Source organism: Biomphalaria glabrata, chromosome 15 (genome assembly GCF_947242115.1).
Source record: "Biomphalaria glabrata chromosome 15, xgBioGlab47.1, whole genome shotgun sequence".
NCBI lineage: Eukaryota > Metazoa > Mollusca > Gastropoda > Planorbidae > Biomphalaria > Biomphalaria glabrata.
The window spans coordinates 29,884,242-29,904,383 of record NC_074725.1 but is presented as its reverse complement, the minus strand read 5'-3'; the positions used below and the strand labels follow the sequence as shown (position 1 = coordinate 29,904,383).

At 35.8% G+C, this 20,142-nt stretch overlaps 1 protein-coding gene across 2 annotated transcripts in view; it reads right to left on the bottom strand.

The window, feature by feature from the left end:
- Positions 1-1,872: 1,872 nt before the first annotated feature.
- Positions 1,873-20,142, bottom strand: part of LOC106078447 (nose resistant to fluoxetine protein 6-like) — a 41,698-nt gene continuing 23,428 nt past the window's right edge. For both annotated transcript variants that reach the window (XM_056013164.1, XM_056013166.1), the window contains exons 10-17: positions 19,511-19,609; positions 18,214-18,373; positions 14,351-14,433; positions 11,621-11,716; positions 10,268-10,397; positions 9,388-9,589; positions 6,752-6,894; positions 1,873-4,497 (exon numbers count right to left, since the gene is read on the bottom strand). In XM_056013164.1, coding sequence (XP_055869139.1) covers positions 4,354-4,497; positions 6,752-6,894; positions 9,388-9,589; positions 10,268-10,397; positions 11,621-11,716; positions 14,351-14,433; positions 18,214-18,373; positions 19,511-19,609 — 1,057 coding nt within the window. In that variant the 3' untranslated portion in view covers positions 1,873-4,353. The remainder of the gene's footprint in view (positions 4,498-6,751; positions 6,895-9,387; positions 9,590-10,267; positions 10,398-11,620; positions 11,717-14,350; positions 14,434-18,213; positions 18,374-19,510; positions 19,610-20,142) is intronic.

The window sequence follows — 20,142 nt, the reverse complement described above, 5'->3', positions numbered from 1 at the left end:
ATCTTTTTAGGGTAATGTTACTGTACTTTGTTAGACTGCTATTCAAAATTTGGTACTTCTAATAATGTAAGATCTCATTCAAAAGTCTCAGCCTCGTTCGTTAAATCTTGAGTTCACCTCATGTGCTAAAATTCAAGTTTTGATCGTTGCCCAATGCTAAGCGAGGATCTGACAAAAAAATACATATGTGAAGATTCATTACGCTTTAACCTTTATGCTGCTATAGCCTGCGGTGTCAATATGAATAAGGTATCATTCACCGCAAAATGGTCATAAATGGAATGTGCCTCAAATAGCCTCTGTAAACCAAGTCAAGAAAATGGCCAGCTCATGTGGCTAAGTTATTTACGAAATTGACAGGCTATTGGGTCTATTAGGAAACGGCTCCTTTAAAACAGGGCGCCACTGGCCAATGGAGCTCATCAAATCTAGGAGAGATGTACTCTAATTTCGAATCTCCAATGCCTTGAGGTTAGACTTCGTGGGTAAACCTCGTAAGAAAAGTTAGAACCATTGTCAACTATCCTTTTCTTCTGAATTCTCCTGATTCATATCAGGCGACTTACATCTACTTTGAGAAATGGACCAAGGCCCATGGGTACCCCTTGATTCCTATTTGTTACATATATTATCTTCCGGCATTGGGAAAACCAAATTTTAAAGCTTCATCGCCACCAACTATCAAGCGAGTTTGGTAATTACCTGTCATTCACATTATTAATGTTTCATATCATTGTATAAATACCATTGTATTAAATTCCTAATTTTGTTTTACATCATCATACACATCGTTTATTAATTTGTGTACAACTGAGTGTATAATAATAATAATGATGATAATAATAATAATAATCTTTATTGTCCGTATGGAAATTTGTCTTACAATTTGTGCATTACACCAAACAAAAAAACACTATAACTATAAGAAACCAAAGTGTACATTCACACCAGACTCACTCATAATTTACATGCGAAAAGTTGATATCAGATTGTTCCTACTCAATGATTTGATTGCCAGGGGAACAAAAGAGTGTTTGTGTCTGTCTTAGCTATCGGTGTCTTGTATCTTTTTTGTGATGGTAAAATCACAAAATCCTGACACAAAGGGTGATTCTTTATTTCGAGGATCTTGTTAGCTTTTTTTATAGATGTTTGTCTCAAACAACTGCCCAAATGGGGTTTGTTTTTTGCCAGTGATGTGTATGGTGTGTCTGTTAGGCTAAACTTCGGGACTGGTATAATTATCAAGCAAAAAGAAAACATAATTAGTTTTAACACATGCACATACACTTACAGAGTATTGCAATTAAAATTACACTTTACTACCTAGACAATTTAATATGTATTAATAAATAATGAAAATCCTGACACATTTCAAGACAGTATAGAATATAGTTCATGTATTATGTTCGTGGAAATCGGATTTATCTATATGTAAAAAAAAAACAACTTACTATTAATAATGATAATAATAATATTTGTTATCCATATGGAAATTTGTCTCACAATTTGTGCATTACACCTCCTCTTTGAGTAAATCTTAGATCTATGTATTATAGATATAGTCTAGGTCTAGATTTTTTTCTACAGATTATTGTTTGAATAATATTCATGTCTAGATTGTATTTAATGTCTTCAATAGGGGAGTTTTAATTAATGGGTCTATAGTATTAATTAATTATACGTCTCTTTGCTTAAAAAAAAAAATAAGCGTATGTTTTGTTTATTTTACAAACGAGTTTAAATACGTTTTTTCCTGTCCTCGTTGTTTTTTTTTAAGAAAGTATGACTCTCCGACTGTATCATTTTAACAGGATAAAAATAAGCAAAGCATAAGTTTTTTAAAAATACATTAATATCTAAATATAAAAAGCCATATTTTAGAAGATGTAATCTTATTTTTCTTCTAGAAACAAAACAAAAAATGGTTTACATACTCACTACATACAATACATCAATAAAACATAAACATGAGCACGCAGGCCATATAAGACAGATGGACATGTTGCGTAACTCCCTCGCCAGCGCTAGACTGTAAACATTGAGCTTCATCGTCACTTGTCTTGGGCCATCTTTCCCATCTTGTCACAGGTGAGACCGAAATTTAATGTGTCTGCTTCTAGTCCGCCTGTCCAGGCGATTTTTTTTATCCCCCCTTCCCTTTTTTTTTTTTGCCTTGGGGGTTCCACTTCAATGCCTGCCTTTCCATCTTGTTACAGGTGTAAAAAAAAATTTCCCCTTTCAGTGTGATATATGGAGCATATTATGGAGCACATGATGGCCATCTTTTTGTAGCACAAGGTTAACGAGGGTGTCATGTGGCCAGCACAACGACCAACCGCCTTGACTTTTTCCCCAACTACTGTCAGTCACCCTTTCGAGCTCAGAGGCGACCTTAAGATCCCGAAAGTAAAAATCCCAGTTTTCGCTAGGGGCTCAAACCAGGGACCCGTCATTTAGGAAGCCAAGTTCTTTACTGCTCACCCGCCGTGGTAAGTAAGTAGATACTTAGTACTAATTAGTTAGTAAACATGTTTACATTATCCCACAGCTTGTGTTTCCTAAAATGTAGTCTTCCGCCAGGCCTAATAGGTGTTCCGTGGAACCGTAGTCTTCCGCCAGGCCTAATAGGTGTTCCGTGGAACCGTAGTCTTCCGCCAGGCCTAATAGGTGTTCCACGAACTAATGGAATAATTAACTAGTAGGCCACTGCTGAGCTAATCTCTCTAAAACAAAATAAGCAGAGTGTTCCGCTAAATACTCAGAAAGTGCAAAGTGCTCCGTTTAGGGATAAAGTTTGGGAACCAATGCTTTAGACGTACGGCTCAAGAGTAATGTTGGGAAGAGCCGTCAGTGCTCGGCTTAGGCCAATGCAACTATTCACACTCGATTGACTATCAATAAAAAAAAACGTAATAATCTTCTAATCTGAAACGAACGTACAAAAGACATTTTTGATTTTACAAAGCTAAGACATATCATGGACACTACACGGACCGGGATTTCACTTTCTCATTCAAATCAGCGGTAACTTGACATGGATTGGTTTGATACTAATGTTTTTATGATTATAAATAGAAATATTAAACATAAACAAAAGTAGTACACTGTAAGACAAAAAATGAATAAATGAGCATTAGCTCACTTAATTTACATTCGATTCTGACATTCAGTCTCTGTCCCAGAAGTCTTCTGTCTATTGACCCATTCCTACGTCATAAGTGAAACACATTCTCAGCACTCTAGTGACCCATTCCTACACAGTTGTAAACGCACTAAGCACTCTAGTGTCCCTTGACCCAATCCTACACAGTTGCGATGGCTGCCTGGTCGTGCGGTTTGCGCGCTGGACTGTCGTTCAGATTTATCGATGGTCCAGGGTTCAAACCCTGCCCGCTTCCATCCGCCGTCGTCCTGCGGGAGGTTTGGACTAGGAAGTAATTATCTTCAACTCTGAAGAAACATCCGAAACATGTCAAAAAACTTACAAACAACAAAACATTTTAAAACCAACACACTAAGCACTCTAGTGTCCGTATGTATAGTATCCCTAAAACAAAACTTAAGACTCTCAAAAAAAAAAAAGTTGCCAAACTCTATGAAAGTATTACTATTACATTGATCTAGGCCATGTTTACATGAGACAAGATTGAAAGGATCTAGACCTAGATCTAATTTTAAGAACTACACTTTGCACAGATAGTTCATTACTTTGACACACGACAAGACATAATATAGACTATTGAATTAATTATTTAATAAAATAAACCTTCAAATTTGTGTGTCAAAAGCATTTTTACATAAATTCGTTCCTTATGTCTGCGAATCTCTACGCCCTGGCGTACTTTATTATCCCATTCATTTCAGAAATCGGCTAAACCCGTTTTAATTGCACTTTATATCCCATTCATCTCGCACTTCTTTTCATTTTAATAGATATGGATGTATCGGCTTAACGGGTAAACCCATTTTCGCAAAACTACTTTTATTTTCGTGGCGAAAGAAAAATAAAACTTGAAAGGATCATTAGCTAAGTTTAACATACATCTAAATCCAATCCACTAGATTAGTTATACACAAACTATGGCCCGCAGGTCGCTGGTAATGTCCGGCTAGTATATGTATAAAATTATCTAATGGGAGAGAACTGACTACTTAATTGAAAAATGCGTAGATTTGTAGCTGATTCGTGTTTTGTTAGGCACATAAATATGTCTAAAATTTCAACTTGATCCGAGAGTGGGTGTGGAGAAGACAAGAAGTACAACTATTTATGTTCACATAACCCTACATATTACACCATATATATATATATATCAGAATTAGCATTTAGCAGACGTCAGCAAGGCACTTTTATGCTCTTTTATACATTTTCTTTAGTCTTGAATCTTTGGATGACTGCGGTGTTATCAGGTTCCTGATTGGCATTTCACTTAGGACTGAGACCACTAACGACACAAAGTAGGCCATAACTATCACCGTGGTGGTTCGAAATACCTGTGAAGAAAATAATGTTTTGTTAATAACAAGAAAATAATGTTTTGTAAATAACAAGAAAATAATGTTTTGTAAATAACAAGAAAATAATGTTTTGTAAATAACAAGAAAATAATGTTTTGTAAATAACAAGAAAATAATGTTTTGTAAATAACAAGAAAATAATGTTTTGTAAATAACAAGAAAATAATGTTTCCTTTTGTAAATAACAAGAAAATAATGTTTCCTTTTGTAAATAACAAGAAAATAACGTTTCTTTTGTAAATAACAAGAAAATAATGTTTTGTAAATAACAAGAAAATAATGTTTTGTAAATAACAAGAAAATAATGTTTTGTAAATAACAAGAAAATTATGTTTTGTAAATAACAAGAAAATAATGTTTTGTAAATAACAAGAAAATAATGTTTTGTAAATAACAAGAAAATAATGTTTCCTTTTGTAAATAACATAAAATAATGTTTCCTTTTGTAAATAACAAGAAAATAATGTTTTGTAAATAACAAGAAAATAATGTTTTGTAAATAACAAGAAAATAATGTTTCCTTTTGTAAATAACAAGAAAATAACGTTTCTTTTGTAAATAACAAGAAAATAATGTTTTGTAAATAACAAGAAAATAATGTTTTGTAAATAACAAGAAAATAATGTTTTGTAAATAACAAGAAAATAATGTTTTGTAAATAACAAGAAAATAATGTTTTGTAAATAACAAGAAAATAATGTTTTGTAAATAACAAGAAAATAATGTTTTGTAAATAACAAGAAAATAACGTTTTGTAAATAACAAGAAAATAATGTTTTGTAAATAACAAGAAAATAATGTTTTGTAAATAACAAGAAAATAATGTTTTGTAAATAACAAGAAAATAACGTTTTGTAAATAACAAGAAAATAACGTTTTGTAAATAACAAGAAAATAACGTTTTGTAAATAACAAGAAAATAATGTTTTGTAAATAACAAGAAAATAACGTTTTGTAAATAACAAGAAAATAACGTTTTGTAAATAACAAGAAAATAATGTTTCTTTTGTAAATAACAAGAAAATAATAATAATGATGATGACAACTGACCTCATTGACACCTTCAAATAACCAAAAGACCTATTATTATTTACACGAAAAATACGTTTGAACAAACACACAAACAACAAAACACCAATCTTTTCAAAGACATGATAAAATAAATATATAAAATAGAGCTAACACATTTGGCACCAGAACGCTGCGCTAAAAAAACCAACTCCCACGCCAAAAAAAAAAAGTCCCGCGCCAAAATATTCCGCGCCAAAGCGGCTGTGACAAAATGTCCTTCTTCGGGTCCAACTAAGTTTACCTGGTCACATAAAATGCTACAGTCATCATTAATCTTCGAAATTGTAAAAATCTAATAAAAAAAGCAAAATTTCTAATTGAACCCAAATATCAGTGACAATTAAATGAATGGCGAAAGTATTTTTGTGAATGACCTTTTGAAGATTTCGATAAAAATCCTAATTATTTTTAGAATCATGAAGTATTTTTTACTATGTATTATTATGGTGTTTTTTTTCAGATTTTACAAGGCTATTAAAAAAATTCAAATATTTATTAGTTTGTGGCCTCTAGCAATGTACTTGAGATGCTACAGAAGGATCCTAGGTATCACATTTAAAGACCGCATCACAAACCAAGAGATAATAGTGACCAGTGTTACTGCTCGATTGGACACCATGATGAACTGTTTACTATTGTAAAGAAACGCAAGCTAAAACTCTATGGCCATATTACAAGGTCTTCGGGGCTCGTAAGGACAGGGGCGTAGCTAGAAATTTCTCATCATTTGGGGTCCCCGGGGGCTTGACCTCTTTGGGGACCCCTGCATTTTGCGTAATATTTAATGTAAAAAAACACCCATTTGGGCGCCCCCGTCCAGTGGGGGCACGGGGGGATTTTTGAATTCTCCCCCCTCCTCCCCCCACCCTATCTACGCCACTGCGTAAAGACCTTCCTTCAGGGAACAGTACCAGGAAAAAGAAGAAGAGGCAGAGAAAGCGATGGGAAAACAACATAAAAGAATGGACGGACGTGCCAATGACGGAGGTTCTAACTTAGGCAAAAGACAGAGAGGAACAGAGAAGAACGGTTGACTAATCTTGCGTGGCGCCCCCAACGGTCCAACAGACCAAGGGATAGGTAAAAATTAAGGCCTCCCCTCCAACACTTTCGTTACTCCGCCCCTGACAATAAAAGAAGTGACATAATGCACACTTACCGCATAGAGTTTAGTGAAATAAACTTCATACGCTTGAGATTGATTCAAGTACAACGTGATCATTAAGTGGAACAGGTAAGCACCGTAGGTCAGTCTGGACAGTGGAATCCAGGCATTCCAAGACAGAAACGTGTTGACCACGCCTGAAGAATAAACAAGAAAAACAGAGCAAATACGTTATTATTATTATTTTTTTTTTTTTTTTTTAATTATTTTATTATATTTTTTATAATTTTTTTTTATAATTTTTTTTTTTATAATTTATTTTTTTAATTTTTTGTTTGTTTGTTTATTTTTTTTTTTAATAAAGACAATACCTCCTTAAAACAACTTCTAGAGCGATTGTTTTTCTTGTAATAAACTTAAGAATGTCAGATTTAAACAAAAAGGAACATTTTGTTTAACATGCCCCAATCCCCCCGCCTTGTAGAAGAAAGAATCTTGGTTAAGAGAATTTACAGTGGCGTAGCTAGGGTAAGAGGGGGGGGAGGAGGGGGAAAATTTGTAAATCCCCTGGGCCCCCCACTTGAGGGGGGTCCCCCTAATGAGAGTTCGATTTGTTTTTACATTAAATATTGTTACGATCTTCTCTATCAGGCCTTCTGTAAACACTGCTAAACACAACACAGCACATCTAATACAAGAACTTGACAACAAGAGCTTCAAGTAACAAAGTGGCGGTTTAATGACAATGACATCGACAGCCAATTCAACACAATTGGCTACATCAAATTCAAATGCGTTCTTGTACTTAACAGAACTGCCTAACTAAACATTACTAGTCTCTCTAGCTCGTACAGCTACATTTTCGAGGACTCAAAGGTACCACAAGTCCTTACTGCTTTGCTGTCCTGGACTCAACTGTCCTTTTTAGCACACTGTCTCTCGACCGTAAAGGCCCTCGGTCACATGACCACAACAAAGGTCATACTTGCGTGTACAAGCAGTATTGTCCCTTGTTCAACAGCCGTTGACCCGTTGACCTGTGTGATTGGCCTGAGTCGTGTGTGTATCAGTAGGCCGCACATACATTAACCCTTTCGGTCCGCCACTGGAGTTACTACAATATTAAATATTACGCAAATGCAGAGACCACCTAAAAACAAAACAAAATAATGGCAACCTCCTAGCTACGCCACTGAGAATGTATAGATCACAGACCTATATATATTATACCTAAATTCTCTTAATAACGCTACTAACAAAATGTCGTGAAGAACTTTTAAAAGCTGAAACAAGGTGTTGTTTTTTTAAGCAGTTATAAGAAGTAACTCTTTTTTTTAATCAAACCTAACCTATATAACGTATAATACTATTAATTATTATAATGCTTCGTCCAAGTAATAGAACATTGTAAACAAGAGCACACTGGTCGTAGAATTATTATTTGGCAATCTTTCGATTCAAAATATAGACAGATCTATAAGGATCTAGGTCATACATCTATTTGAATGTACAATCTACAATAATAAAATGATTAAAATCAACAGGATTGAATTCTTCAGGTATTGAATTGTCGAAACATTTCTCTAGATGGAAACAAAAAGGACATGGCTTTCTTTATAGACATAAAAAGGGTCATTAGTATTGGAGGTGAGAAGCTGACTAGTGTTAGCAGCTTTCAATACCTCGGAGCTATTGTCTCAGAACGAAACCTGAACTATTGGCCCGAATTGCACAGTCCACAGCAGCCCTTTCAAAACTTAAAATAATATGGAAAGGTAAAGGCTTAGCCCTAGGCACTTCCCTGGTCATGGCCACGTTTTTAAATGCTTGTGAGTCTTAGACGCTGACTGCAGAGCTAGAGAGGAGGATCCTAGCAATGGAATAGAGAAGCTACAGAAGGATCCTAGGTATCACATTCAAAGACAGCATCACAAACCAAGAGATTAGAGACAGGGTTACTGCAGAGATTGGACCCCCTAATGACCTGCTAAGTATCATAAAACAAATGTAAGCTAAAATCTATGGCCATATTACAAGATCTTCTGGTCTCGCAAAGACCTTCCTTTAGGGAACAGTACCAGGAAAAAAAAACAGGCAGACAGAGAAAGCGATGGGAGGAAAACATAAAAGAATGGACGGGCCTTCCATTGAAAGAGGTTCTAACTAAGGCAAAAGAAAGAGAGGAATGGAGAAAGATGGTCGACGAATCTCGCATGGTGCCCTAACGGTGCAACAGACTAAGGAATAGGGAAAGGCAAAAGGTAGGTATATCAGTATATTTAAGTGTTTGTACGTTGTGGATTTATTATTTCAGTGGTTTTGTAAGAATGGAAAGCGTGGTCTAGAGGCTAAGTACGCTTAAACTTGGATTGGCATGGCTGACTATGAAGGGGGCTCGAGGTTCGACACCCGACTTGAGCTGAGTTGTGTGGACTTGAGTGCATAAAGGCAGCACGGAAAACCTTCTCCCAGATACCCCCCCCCCCCCTAACTGGTCCGCAAATGAGATTGGACCGAAGCGCTCTGAGCATGCTATAAAAATTAAAGTTAGCATTATATAAAAAACGAATAATTAATTAACATAAATATTTTTTACGCAAGGAAAGAACGAACTATTATTTTCAAATTTTTTTTTTATCTTCAAAAGCCAACATTGTTTTTAAGACATAGAAAAAAAAATGAATGTTTACCTCCGTAACCATAGTGACAAGAGAAGACCAGCCACGCTACAAAGAGTCCCCAAAGTGGACTTTTTACAATTTCTAGTAGTCTGACGCCACTCTGATTTAAATCGGTTATGATAGTTAAATGTCTGGTGTGACCGCCGTCCTGGAAGAAGAACATTGGGACGACGAAAGCAGACGTGACTAGCCAGCCGGTGAATAGCGCTTTCTGAAGCGAGAAATGGTTTTGGAATTTGAGCTTTACATTCATATAAAATCAATGTAAGTAGTATAATAAATAGTCTGTAAATTTGAAAATAGCGGGAAGCGTGGTCGAGAGGCTAAGTTCAAGTTAGCTTGGCTTGGCTATGAAGGGGGCTCGAGGGCTCGACACCCGACTCGAGCAGAGTTGTGTTTACTGAGCGCCTAAAGGCAGCACGGAAAACCTTCTCCCAGATACTCCCCTCCCCCCCCCCCCCCACTGGTCCACAAATGAGATTGGACCATAGCGCTCTGAGCATGCTATTAGCATGAAAGTAGCGTTTTATAAAAACTATAAATTATTATTATTATTATGAAGACAAGTAAATATCTATTATATAAAGTTGATAGTAAGGAATATGAATGTATGTATGTATATGGCGCATTCTGTCTCGAAGAAAATGGATGCGCCCAAATGAGTCAGTGGCTTTGGTTTCGTCTTGAGACGGGGCAGAATCATATGACTGATCACACCAATTCTGGAGCGGCAGTCTTTGCCAAAGTTCGTGCATGTATATGTATCTGTTTTTTTTTTTAAATGTTCAATCTTATACCAGACAGACAGACAGACAGAGTGAATTGATAAAAGCTTTGTAAAAAAAAAAGCTATTTTTATAACTCAGAGCTTGCTGTAGAAGGTTCTTACTTTAGACATTTTAAAGTCAGAGTTCAAGACAGTCATGAGAAAGCCTAACACAAGGCCAATGGCGTAGGGTCCAATTCGAGTCCAAGGCTTGATGTAGATGTGCGTCAGGTAGTTTTCTCTTGCGTCCTCTCTGTTTGAGAATGTTACAATTTAGATGTACACATTCAGAATCTATCTATCTATCTATCTTATCTATCTTATCTATCTATCTATCTATCTATTTATCTATCTATCTATCTATCTATGTATCTATGTATCTATGTATCTATCTATCTATCTATCTATCTATCTTTAACTATCTATCTATCTATCTGTCTATCTATCTATCTATCTATCTATCTATCTATCTATATATCTATCTATCTATCTTTAACTATCTATCTATCTGTCTATCTATCTATCTATCTATCTATCTATCTATCTATCTATCTATCTATCTATCTATCTATCTATCTATCTATCTATCTATTTATCTATCTATCTATCTATCTATCTATCTATCTATCTATCTATCTATTTATCTATCTATCTATCTATCTATCTATCTATCTATCTATCTATCTATCTACTAACGTACCTACTTATCTATCTATCTATCTATCTATCTATCTATCTATATATCTATATCTATCTTTCTATCTATCTACCTACCTACCTACCTACCTACCTACCTACCTACCTACCTATCTACCTATATATCTATTTATCTACCTACCTACCAATCTATCTATCTATCTTTCTATCTATCAATCTAGCTATCTGTCTATCTATCTATTTATCTATCTATATACCTACCTACCTACCTACCAATCTATATATCTATGTATCTATGTATCTATCTATCTAAAATGATTATTAATGTAATGTCTTTCGGTCTTTATCTTATATTTAAGAGAGAGAAAGAGAGAGAGAGAGAGAGAGAGAGAGAGAGAGAGAGAGAGATAAAGAGAGAAAAGTAGAAAGAGATTGAAAGAGGGAGAAAAAGAGAAATAGAAAAAAAAGAGACAGAGAGATAGAAAAAGAGAGAGAAAAGAGAGAGTTGATTAGAGAGAGACAGAGAAAGAGAGAAGAGAAAGAAAGATGTAAGGAGAAAGAGAGAGAGAGAAACAGAGAGGGAAACAGAGAAAAAGAGAAAGAAAAAGACAGAAGAGAGAGAAAGATAGCAAATGAAAAATAGAAAAAAAAGATAGAAAGAGATAGGGAGAAGAGAAAAAGAGAGAGAGAGAGAGAAAGTGAAAAGTGTGAAGATATATATCCTATTGCAGTGAAGATATATTGCAAAAAAATGAAATAAATATATATATATAATATCTAAGACACTTTCTCTAATTGGTAAAACCTACTACCTTTTACCTGGTCAAAAAGTCACCATGATAGATGGTATAAATAGTCGATACAAAGTGGCAAGCCACCATTAAACCTGCAGTCAATAAACCTAATCTCACGAACCTGTGTTGGAAAGGAAAAAAGAAAACTTTAACTCTCTTTAACCCTATCTCTTTTTAAAAGAAAGCTTTAACTCTCTTTAACCCTATCTCTTTCTAAAAGAAAACTTTAACTCTCTTTAACCCTATCTCTTTCTAAAAGAAAACTTTAACTCTCTTTAACCCTATCTCTTTCTAAAAGAAAACTTTAACTCTCTTTAACCCTATCTCTTTCTAAAAGAAAACTTCAACTCTCTTTAACCCTATCTCTTTCTAAAAGAAAACTTTAACTCTCTTTAACCCTATCTCTTTCTAAAAGAAAACTTCAACTCTCTTTAACCCTATCTCTTTCTAAAAGAAAACTTTAACTCTCTTTAACCCTATCTCTTTCTAAAAGAAAACTTCAACTCTCTTTAACCCTATCTCTTTCTAAAAGAAAACTTTAACTCTCTTTAACCCTATCTCTTTCTAAAAGAAAACTTCAACTCTCTTTAACCCTATCTCTTTCTAAAAGAAAACTTTAACTCTCTTTAACCCTATCTCTTTCTAAAAGAAAACTTTAACTCTCTTTAACCCTATCTCTTTCTAAAAGAAAACTTCAACTCTCTTTAACCCTATCTCTTTCTAAAAGAAAACTTTAACTCTCTTTAACCATATCTTCTTGCCCTTTTTTCTAATTTGTTAAAAATTTTGAACCTTTTTTTTTTTAGGACTAGTCTCGCATTCTTGGATAGAATTTCTTTCAATATCTCCTCATAAACATTCTGTTTCCTTCATTTTCTGTTTACCAGGCGTGGTCGAGAGGCCAAGTGCACTTGAACTTGGCTTATCTTGGCTACCTAGAAGAGGGCTCGAGGTTCGACACCCGACTCGGGCAGAGTTGTGTTTACTGAGCGCTTAAAGGCAGCACGGAAAACCAACTCCTTGATACCCCCCCACTGGTCCACAAATGAGATTGGACCAAAAGCGCTCTCTAAGCATGAAAATAGCGCTATATAAAAAAGCTATAATAATATCAACTCTGTCCGTCTTTCTGTCTGTCTGGAACAAATATTGTATACTTTATAAATTCATTATTTCCTACACTTTCCATGATTGTATCAAGTTTCTCAATCATTTACTATTGATGACAAATCATCAATCAATAAAACAAATAAGCTATTAGTTAACTCTTTCAATCCCGATCGACAATGCCATCGTTGATTTGACCCCATTAAATTAACTTAATTTTTGGGTTCGTAAACTTTAATTTGTGTTATATAAAAAGGGCATACATTTATCTATACCAGTTATAACATTTTCTGATAAAAAAAAATTATTGAAGTTTAACCTTAACAGGCTAATGAAATACAAATGGAAAAGGAGAAGAATATAAAATCTCAAGGATGAAATTGTTATATTACTTGAAGGACATTGACTGTGACTTTGTTACCAATATTTCTAATGAAGAGTGGAAGACAAAATATCATGTTTTTATAATATCTTCTGCAATTGATTGTATACATATGAAATGTAAATGCATGTTAAATCTTTTCAAACAAGGCTTTCCCATTTCTACAGAAAAGCAAAAAAAAAAAGTTTTTGTCATTTTTCTTTGCTGAAAGGTGAAACTATATTTAGTGAAATGATTAAAAGTACAACACTTATTAAGAGAAGCCGATTCAGCTCCAGAGGACATAACTCAAAGCAAAGAGAAGTTCCAGTCAGCTCTACCAAGAGAGTTTTATGGGTGCCAGAAAAGTTTTTGTCATTTTTCTTTGCTGAAAGGTGAAACTATATTTAGTGAAATGATTAAAAGTACAACACTTATTAAGAGAAGCCGATTCAGCTCCAGAGGACGTAACTCAAAGCAAAGAGAAGTTCTAGTCAGCTCTACCAAGAGAGTTTTATGGGCGCCAGAAGCTGTATTTCCACACTTTAAAAAACTTTGCTGCTGTTCACACTATTTGGGTACACATACATCTGTTCTTCTTCGTTCTCATTTTACATGTTGGAGGGTTCAGATCAGTAATTCTATATCTGAGATGAACCGTGCAGTGGTTTCCAGATCAGGCAGTTCTCCGAATAGTCTTTGGAGAGTCTTGTTCAGTCCCTTGATTTAGTATGCACCATTGAAGGTCATGGTCAGCATTCTCTGGTGATGCTCCACCACAAAGGAAGGCTTCGCTCGTCCCGACATTTAACTTCCGGAACATAAATTGTCTCATTCAGTGAGCAAGCATTTTTTGTGGAAACTAAACAAGTATAATCACTGGTCAATGTTGACTGAGCTTATCTTTCTAATATATATATATATATATATATATATATATATATTTATTTATTTATTTATAATATATATATGCTGCCCTCCATTACCAAACTTTTTTTTAATGCGGCCCTCGATACAAAAATATTGCCCACCCTTGATCTAGCCTATCAAATATTTTTAAATTACTGAAAAGCAGTAGTATTGTCAGATAGTGTAAAGAAGACTGTTAAAGCGGAGAGTTGGGGGGGGGGGTAGAAATGTGATACTCGAATTTACGGGCCGGTCCACCTTATAAAATTGTGGGCGTCCCTGGCAAAATAAATAATATATAGCATGGGACCAAATCGGATGGGGCCGGCCGTAGCCGGTGAGTAATGCTAGCTCGTCATTGTTGAACAGCCTACTCACCCATAGACTATTGGTATTGTGAACAGTGGAGCTATGGCGTAGAACTGCATATCATTCGGCATGTACCAGGTCCAGGGAACACACTGAATTTCAAAACAGATGTAAAAAAAGTTATGGATATATATAAGCAGCTTTTATGTTAATAGAGTGCCCAGTGCGTTGTGTCACAGTCACTTTTGATGACATTATGAAGGACATGTAAGGAGGACATACACGAGGACATGAAAGGAGGACACAAGGAGAACATGTAAGAAGGACAAACGAGGACATTAAGGAGGGCATGTAGATAGGACAAACGAGGCCATTAAGGAGGGCATGTAGGGAGGACAAACGAGGACATTAACGAGTATATAAACTAGGACATTAAGTAGGACATAAACTAGGACATTAAGTAGGACATTGAGGAAGAAATGTAAGGAGGACATTAACGAGGATATGTAAGGATGGCGTGTAGGAAGGACATGTAAGGAGTACATACACGAGGACATGAAAAGAGGACATAAACGAGGACATATAAGGAGGACGTATACGGAGGACGTATAAGGAGGACAAACGAAGACATTAAGAAGGACATGTAGGGAGGACAAACTATGACATTAAGGAGAACATAAACGAGGAGATTAAGTAGGACTTGTACGGAAGACATGTAAAGAGGACATTATCGAGGATATGTAAGGAGGACGTGTAAGAAGGACATTCAGGAGGGCATTTAAGGAGGACATGTAAGGAGGACCTGTAAGTAGGCCATTTAGAAGGATATGTAATGAGATAATTGGGTGGTTTCTTCACTGCTTTAGGCGCTCAACTAATACAACTGAGCGTAAGTCTAAATCTCATAGAGATTAGAAGTTCGAGTCTCCTCGATGTGCAACCAAGCGGATAATGTCACTTAGTCACAGTGGAACATTCTAATTATAATCTTATTTTTGATGCACATTTTAAATACGTAGATCTGCAGAGGTTCAAGGGAATATATTGCTCACAGAAGCAAGGCCAACTGGCACACTAAACGTGTTATTAGCATTAAAACAAAACCTGGCTACTCTGAAAGTTCTAAGTGATTGAGTGATGCCAGAGTTGAGCTATCACGCGTCTACTAATCTCTCCCCCATTGCTCTCTCCTTTCTTTCCCTTACACCTGTTGACAACCTGGGCTAACAATATTGACAAATGTCTTTTATCTGTTCAATTAGAGCGTAAATTATCTTCACCTCTGAAGGACCATCCGAAGCATGTCAAACATTTCACAAACAAACAATAGCTCCAAGCTATTTAAAACAACCTGTTTTACTATCCTAGTAAAAAAAAACAACTAAACTTAAACTTGTTACGCCAATGACACTATAATGCCAAACTGTATCTTTTTTTTTCACTCAAACACTACTTGTTTCAGACATGCGCACTCTTTATATCCTTTCAAATTATCAGAAAGCACTAAGATCCATCTAATTGGCACTACAGCCCGTGGATGGCTCTGGCCTGCTTTAGCACATCTCTCCATTCTGATCTATCCTGGGCTCAAGTCTCCTTGCCCGGACTTCAAGCTGTTGCAGATTTGCCTCTACGTCACCAAGCCACCGTAGTCGTGGTCAGCCTTTTGGGACGTCTGCCTTTTGGTTTTTGCCGGTGAACAATCTTTGTTCCTCTGTTCCCTGATATTCTTTCGAGGTGACCTACCCCCAACGTAACGGTTCCTTTTTATTTCCGTTACTAAGGAGGGGGTCTTCCTATAGCTGGTTTATTTCGTGGTTGGTGCGAATCCTCCATCTAATGTATCTAATACAGGGGTGGGCAAATTACGGCCCGCGAGCCACATGCGGCCCGCCGGAGTGTCTTATGCGGCCCGCCGACACCTACAGAAGTCAGGTGTGCCCACAGTATATACTTATAAAAATGCAAATTTATTAAAAATAATATAAATATAAATTATTGAAACTTTCATTATAAAAAGTTTCAAGCAAACGAAGACTATGCTTATTGGCTATACATCAATACACTCGATTCAAGACACAATCTCTGATCAGTATTTATTCAATGCTATGAAAAACTGTGTTGTATGCTGGATATGCTTGTCAAGTGTAACAACTGATGAAGGTCGATCTTTGACTGAGTAAAATGGTGTGTTTTTTAATACCCCAACCATAAACTTTAAACAGGAAAGTTTGCACAAAGCTTCATAAAATATCAACTTCATAATAGCGAGAGCTATATAGTAATCTTACTTATTAGAGCTAGGGCATATCAACCACAGGTAGTTTCGATTATGAACAAACTAATCCAATATATCCGCCATCTTAGCATGGGCAAGGTAAATGAGAACAATATAAAATCTCAAGGAAGAAATTGTTCTGTTACTTGAAGGACATTGACTGTGACTTTGTTACCAATATTTCTAATGAAGTGTGGAAGACAGATTTCATGTTTCATAATTGTCAGTTTTTTGCATATGAAATGTAAATGGATGTTAAATCTTTTCAAACAAGGCTTTCCCATTCCTACAAGCAAGCAAAAGAAAACAGGTTTTGTCATTTTCCTTTGCTAAAAGGTGAAATTATTTCTAGTGAAATGATTAAAAGTACAACACTTATTTAGATTCCTTAATTTTGCAATTTATAAAAGCCAATTTTAAGACGTCAGGAACCGATTTTCAATACAATTAGCTCACCATTTAGCGCAGAAGCTGATTTAGCTCCAGAGGACATAACTCCGAGCAAAGAGAATTTCCAGTCAGTATTTCCACAGGAGTCATATGAGTGCCAGAATCTGTATGTCAATACTTTACAATATGTGCTGCAGTTCACACTATTTGTGTACACATACAACTGTTCTTCTTCTTTGTTCTCATTTTACATGTTGGAAGGTTCAGATCAGTAATCCTATATCTAAGATGAACCGCGTAGTGGTCTCTAGATCAGGCAGTTCTCGGAATAGTTTGGGTTCTATAGGAGGGCTTTGGGGCCAGAGTCCTGTTCGGGTCTCTGATTTAGTATGCACCATTGAAGGACATGGTCAGCATTCTCTGGTGATGCTCCAAAAGGGCAAGTTTCGCTCGTCCCGACATTTAACTTCCGGAACATATATTGTCTCATCCAGTGAACAAGCATTATATTTTGCGTGGGGAAAACTAAACAAGTATAATTACTGGTCGATTTCGACTGACTGTAATTTGACAGCAGTCACAAGGATAACAACTAGTAAGCTAGTTCTACTGTTCCGGAACATTATGCACGGGTGTAAAAAGTAAAATACTGCACATTAAGTACAACTGTATATTAGTGGGGTTATTGTAATATAAAAAGACAATAGCAATTTTAAAAAATTCTTAATTTGATTTCAAAAAATTGCTAACTCTTGTTGTAATTCATTAACGTGGAGTGTGGAAGAAAAGAATCGTGAATACGTGAAGTGTGGAAGAAAAGAAACGTGAATATAATACAGTGTAAATATGAATTAAAAGTTAACTAGAGTATCTTTCTAAGTTGTATATACATATGCGGCCCGCCATTCCAAAATTTAAAGAAATGTGGCCCTCGATCCAAAAAAGTTGCCCACCCTTGATCTAATATATAAAGCAGACAGTAAGGTGTATTTATGTATGTATTTATGCATGTATGTATGTATGTATGTATGTATGTATGTATGTATGTATGTATGTATGTATTTCCAACATAGAAATCAAAACCGTTAGACCAATCAGGATAAAATCAGGTTGCGGGTCATATCCGGCTAGTGGGCACCATAATTTTTTTTTTTCTGAGGATCGTCAGTAAGTACTATACCTTAATTCAATCAACTAGATTTAGAAGTACTTTAAGAAACAAAAAAAATTGCGTAGATTTGAAAACGATACAGTATTCTCTTACCAAGTCATTGTAGGAATACAAATTACTTATGTACAATAAATTGCGCCACCAATAAAGCTGACATTTTGATTGCTCGACGTAGTGGGCCATGGGGCCATTCCCCAGATAAGGCGATAGCCCTGTATGTATCAGAATGGTAAGAGCGAACAGGGGCGTCAACCTTTATAATGAGAAATAGAAGAAGGTGAATTGATCGTGAGTTTGGTTAAACCACGGTATGTTTTAGACGACACACAACGTACAACATAGGAGAGAGAGAGTGGAAGAGAGAGAGAAAGAGAGAGGAGGGAGAGGGTGGAAAAGAGAGAGAAAGGGAGAGAGAGTGGAAGAGAGAAAGAAAAAGAGAGAGAGAGAGAGAGAGAGAGAAAGAGAGCTAGAAAGAGAGAAAGAGAGAGAGTGGAAGAGAGAGAGAAAGAGAGAAAGAGAGAGAGTGGAAGAGAGAGAGAGAAAGAGAGATAGAGAGCGTGAAAAAGAGAGAGAAAGAGAAAGGAAGAGGGAGAGAGTGGAAGAAAGAGAGAGAGAAAGAGAGAGAAAGAGAGAGAGTGGAAGAGAGAGAGAGAGAGAGAGAGCGTGAAAAAGAGAGAGAAAGAGAGAGGAAGAGGAAGAGAGTGGAAGAAAAGAGAGAAAAAGAGAGAGAGTGGAAGAAAGAGAAAGAGAGAAAGAGAGAGTGGAAGAGAGAGAAAGAGAGAGTGGAAGAGAGAGAAAGAGAGAGAGAGTGGAAAAGAGAGAGAAAGAGAGAAAAGAGAGAGAAAGAGAGAGTGGAAGAGAGAGAAACAGAGAGAGAGTGGAAAAGAGAAAGAAAAAGAGAGAGAAAGAGAGAGATGGAGAGAGAGAAAGAGAGAGAAAGAGGGAAAGAGAGAGTGGAAGAGAGAGAAACAGAGAGAGAGAGTGGAAAAGAGAAAGAAAAAGAGAGAGAAAGAGAGAGATGGAGAGAGAGAAAAAGAGAGAAAGAGGGAAAGAGAGAGTGGAAGAGAGAGAGAGAGAGAGAGAGAGGATGGAAAGCGAAGTGTAGTAAAAGTATGAAAGAGAGTGAGGAACACTAAATCAAGAGAAAGAGAAAAGAAGAAAGTTTAGATGTGAGAGAGATAGAGAGAGAGAGAGTGTGTGTGAAACAGAGAGATTAGAGAGAAAGAGTAAGAGATACAAGATACAGACTTTGTTAGGCAGTAAAGAAATAAACAGTACTTCAGAATCACAACTATATAGTGGAGATAATACAAATGAAATACATTTACAACTTTTGCTAAACAGAAATAGAAAATTAGCGCTCTCTAAACTTAGATCCATAAGCCCTCACCTTAAGTATCTGTGACTGTAGTACTGGATCATGTGACTAGCTGTGAGATAACCAATCGCCTTTATCTTTGTGATAAATATATACGACACCAGACAGCCACTTGGAAAGAAAAACAACAAAACAACCAAGACAATGTTTTAATCTAAAGACATTTCTGGAAATTTTGCCTTAACATACATTTCTGATGCCCTTTTGTTATTTTTACCTGGCGTAGCTTAAGAACGAAGAGGGAGTCAAGGACTCGGGCTCCATAAGCTGTTGCAGATGGCATGACGTAACGTTAAATTTGGAACTTTTGGGTATCTCTAAATATATATATAGGCCTAATATCTAGACTGGACATGTAGATCTTTTAACACTACAAAAAAATGTCATGAAAAACTTTTTCAAAAAGATGACACAAGGCGTTGTTTTGTAAAGTAGTTATAAGAAGTAAAGTTGTTTTTGTTTTTTTTAACCCTAACCTATGTAATATATAATTTTATGTTTAGATCTTAATCTAGAAATTAAACATCGAAAAAAAAGAGCACTCTCGTCTCATAATTATTATTTCGCAATTTTTAGATACATAAAAAACAGAATCAATCTATTTAAATGTACATAAGATGCCTAAACTCAATAAACGTGAATTA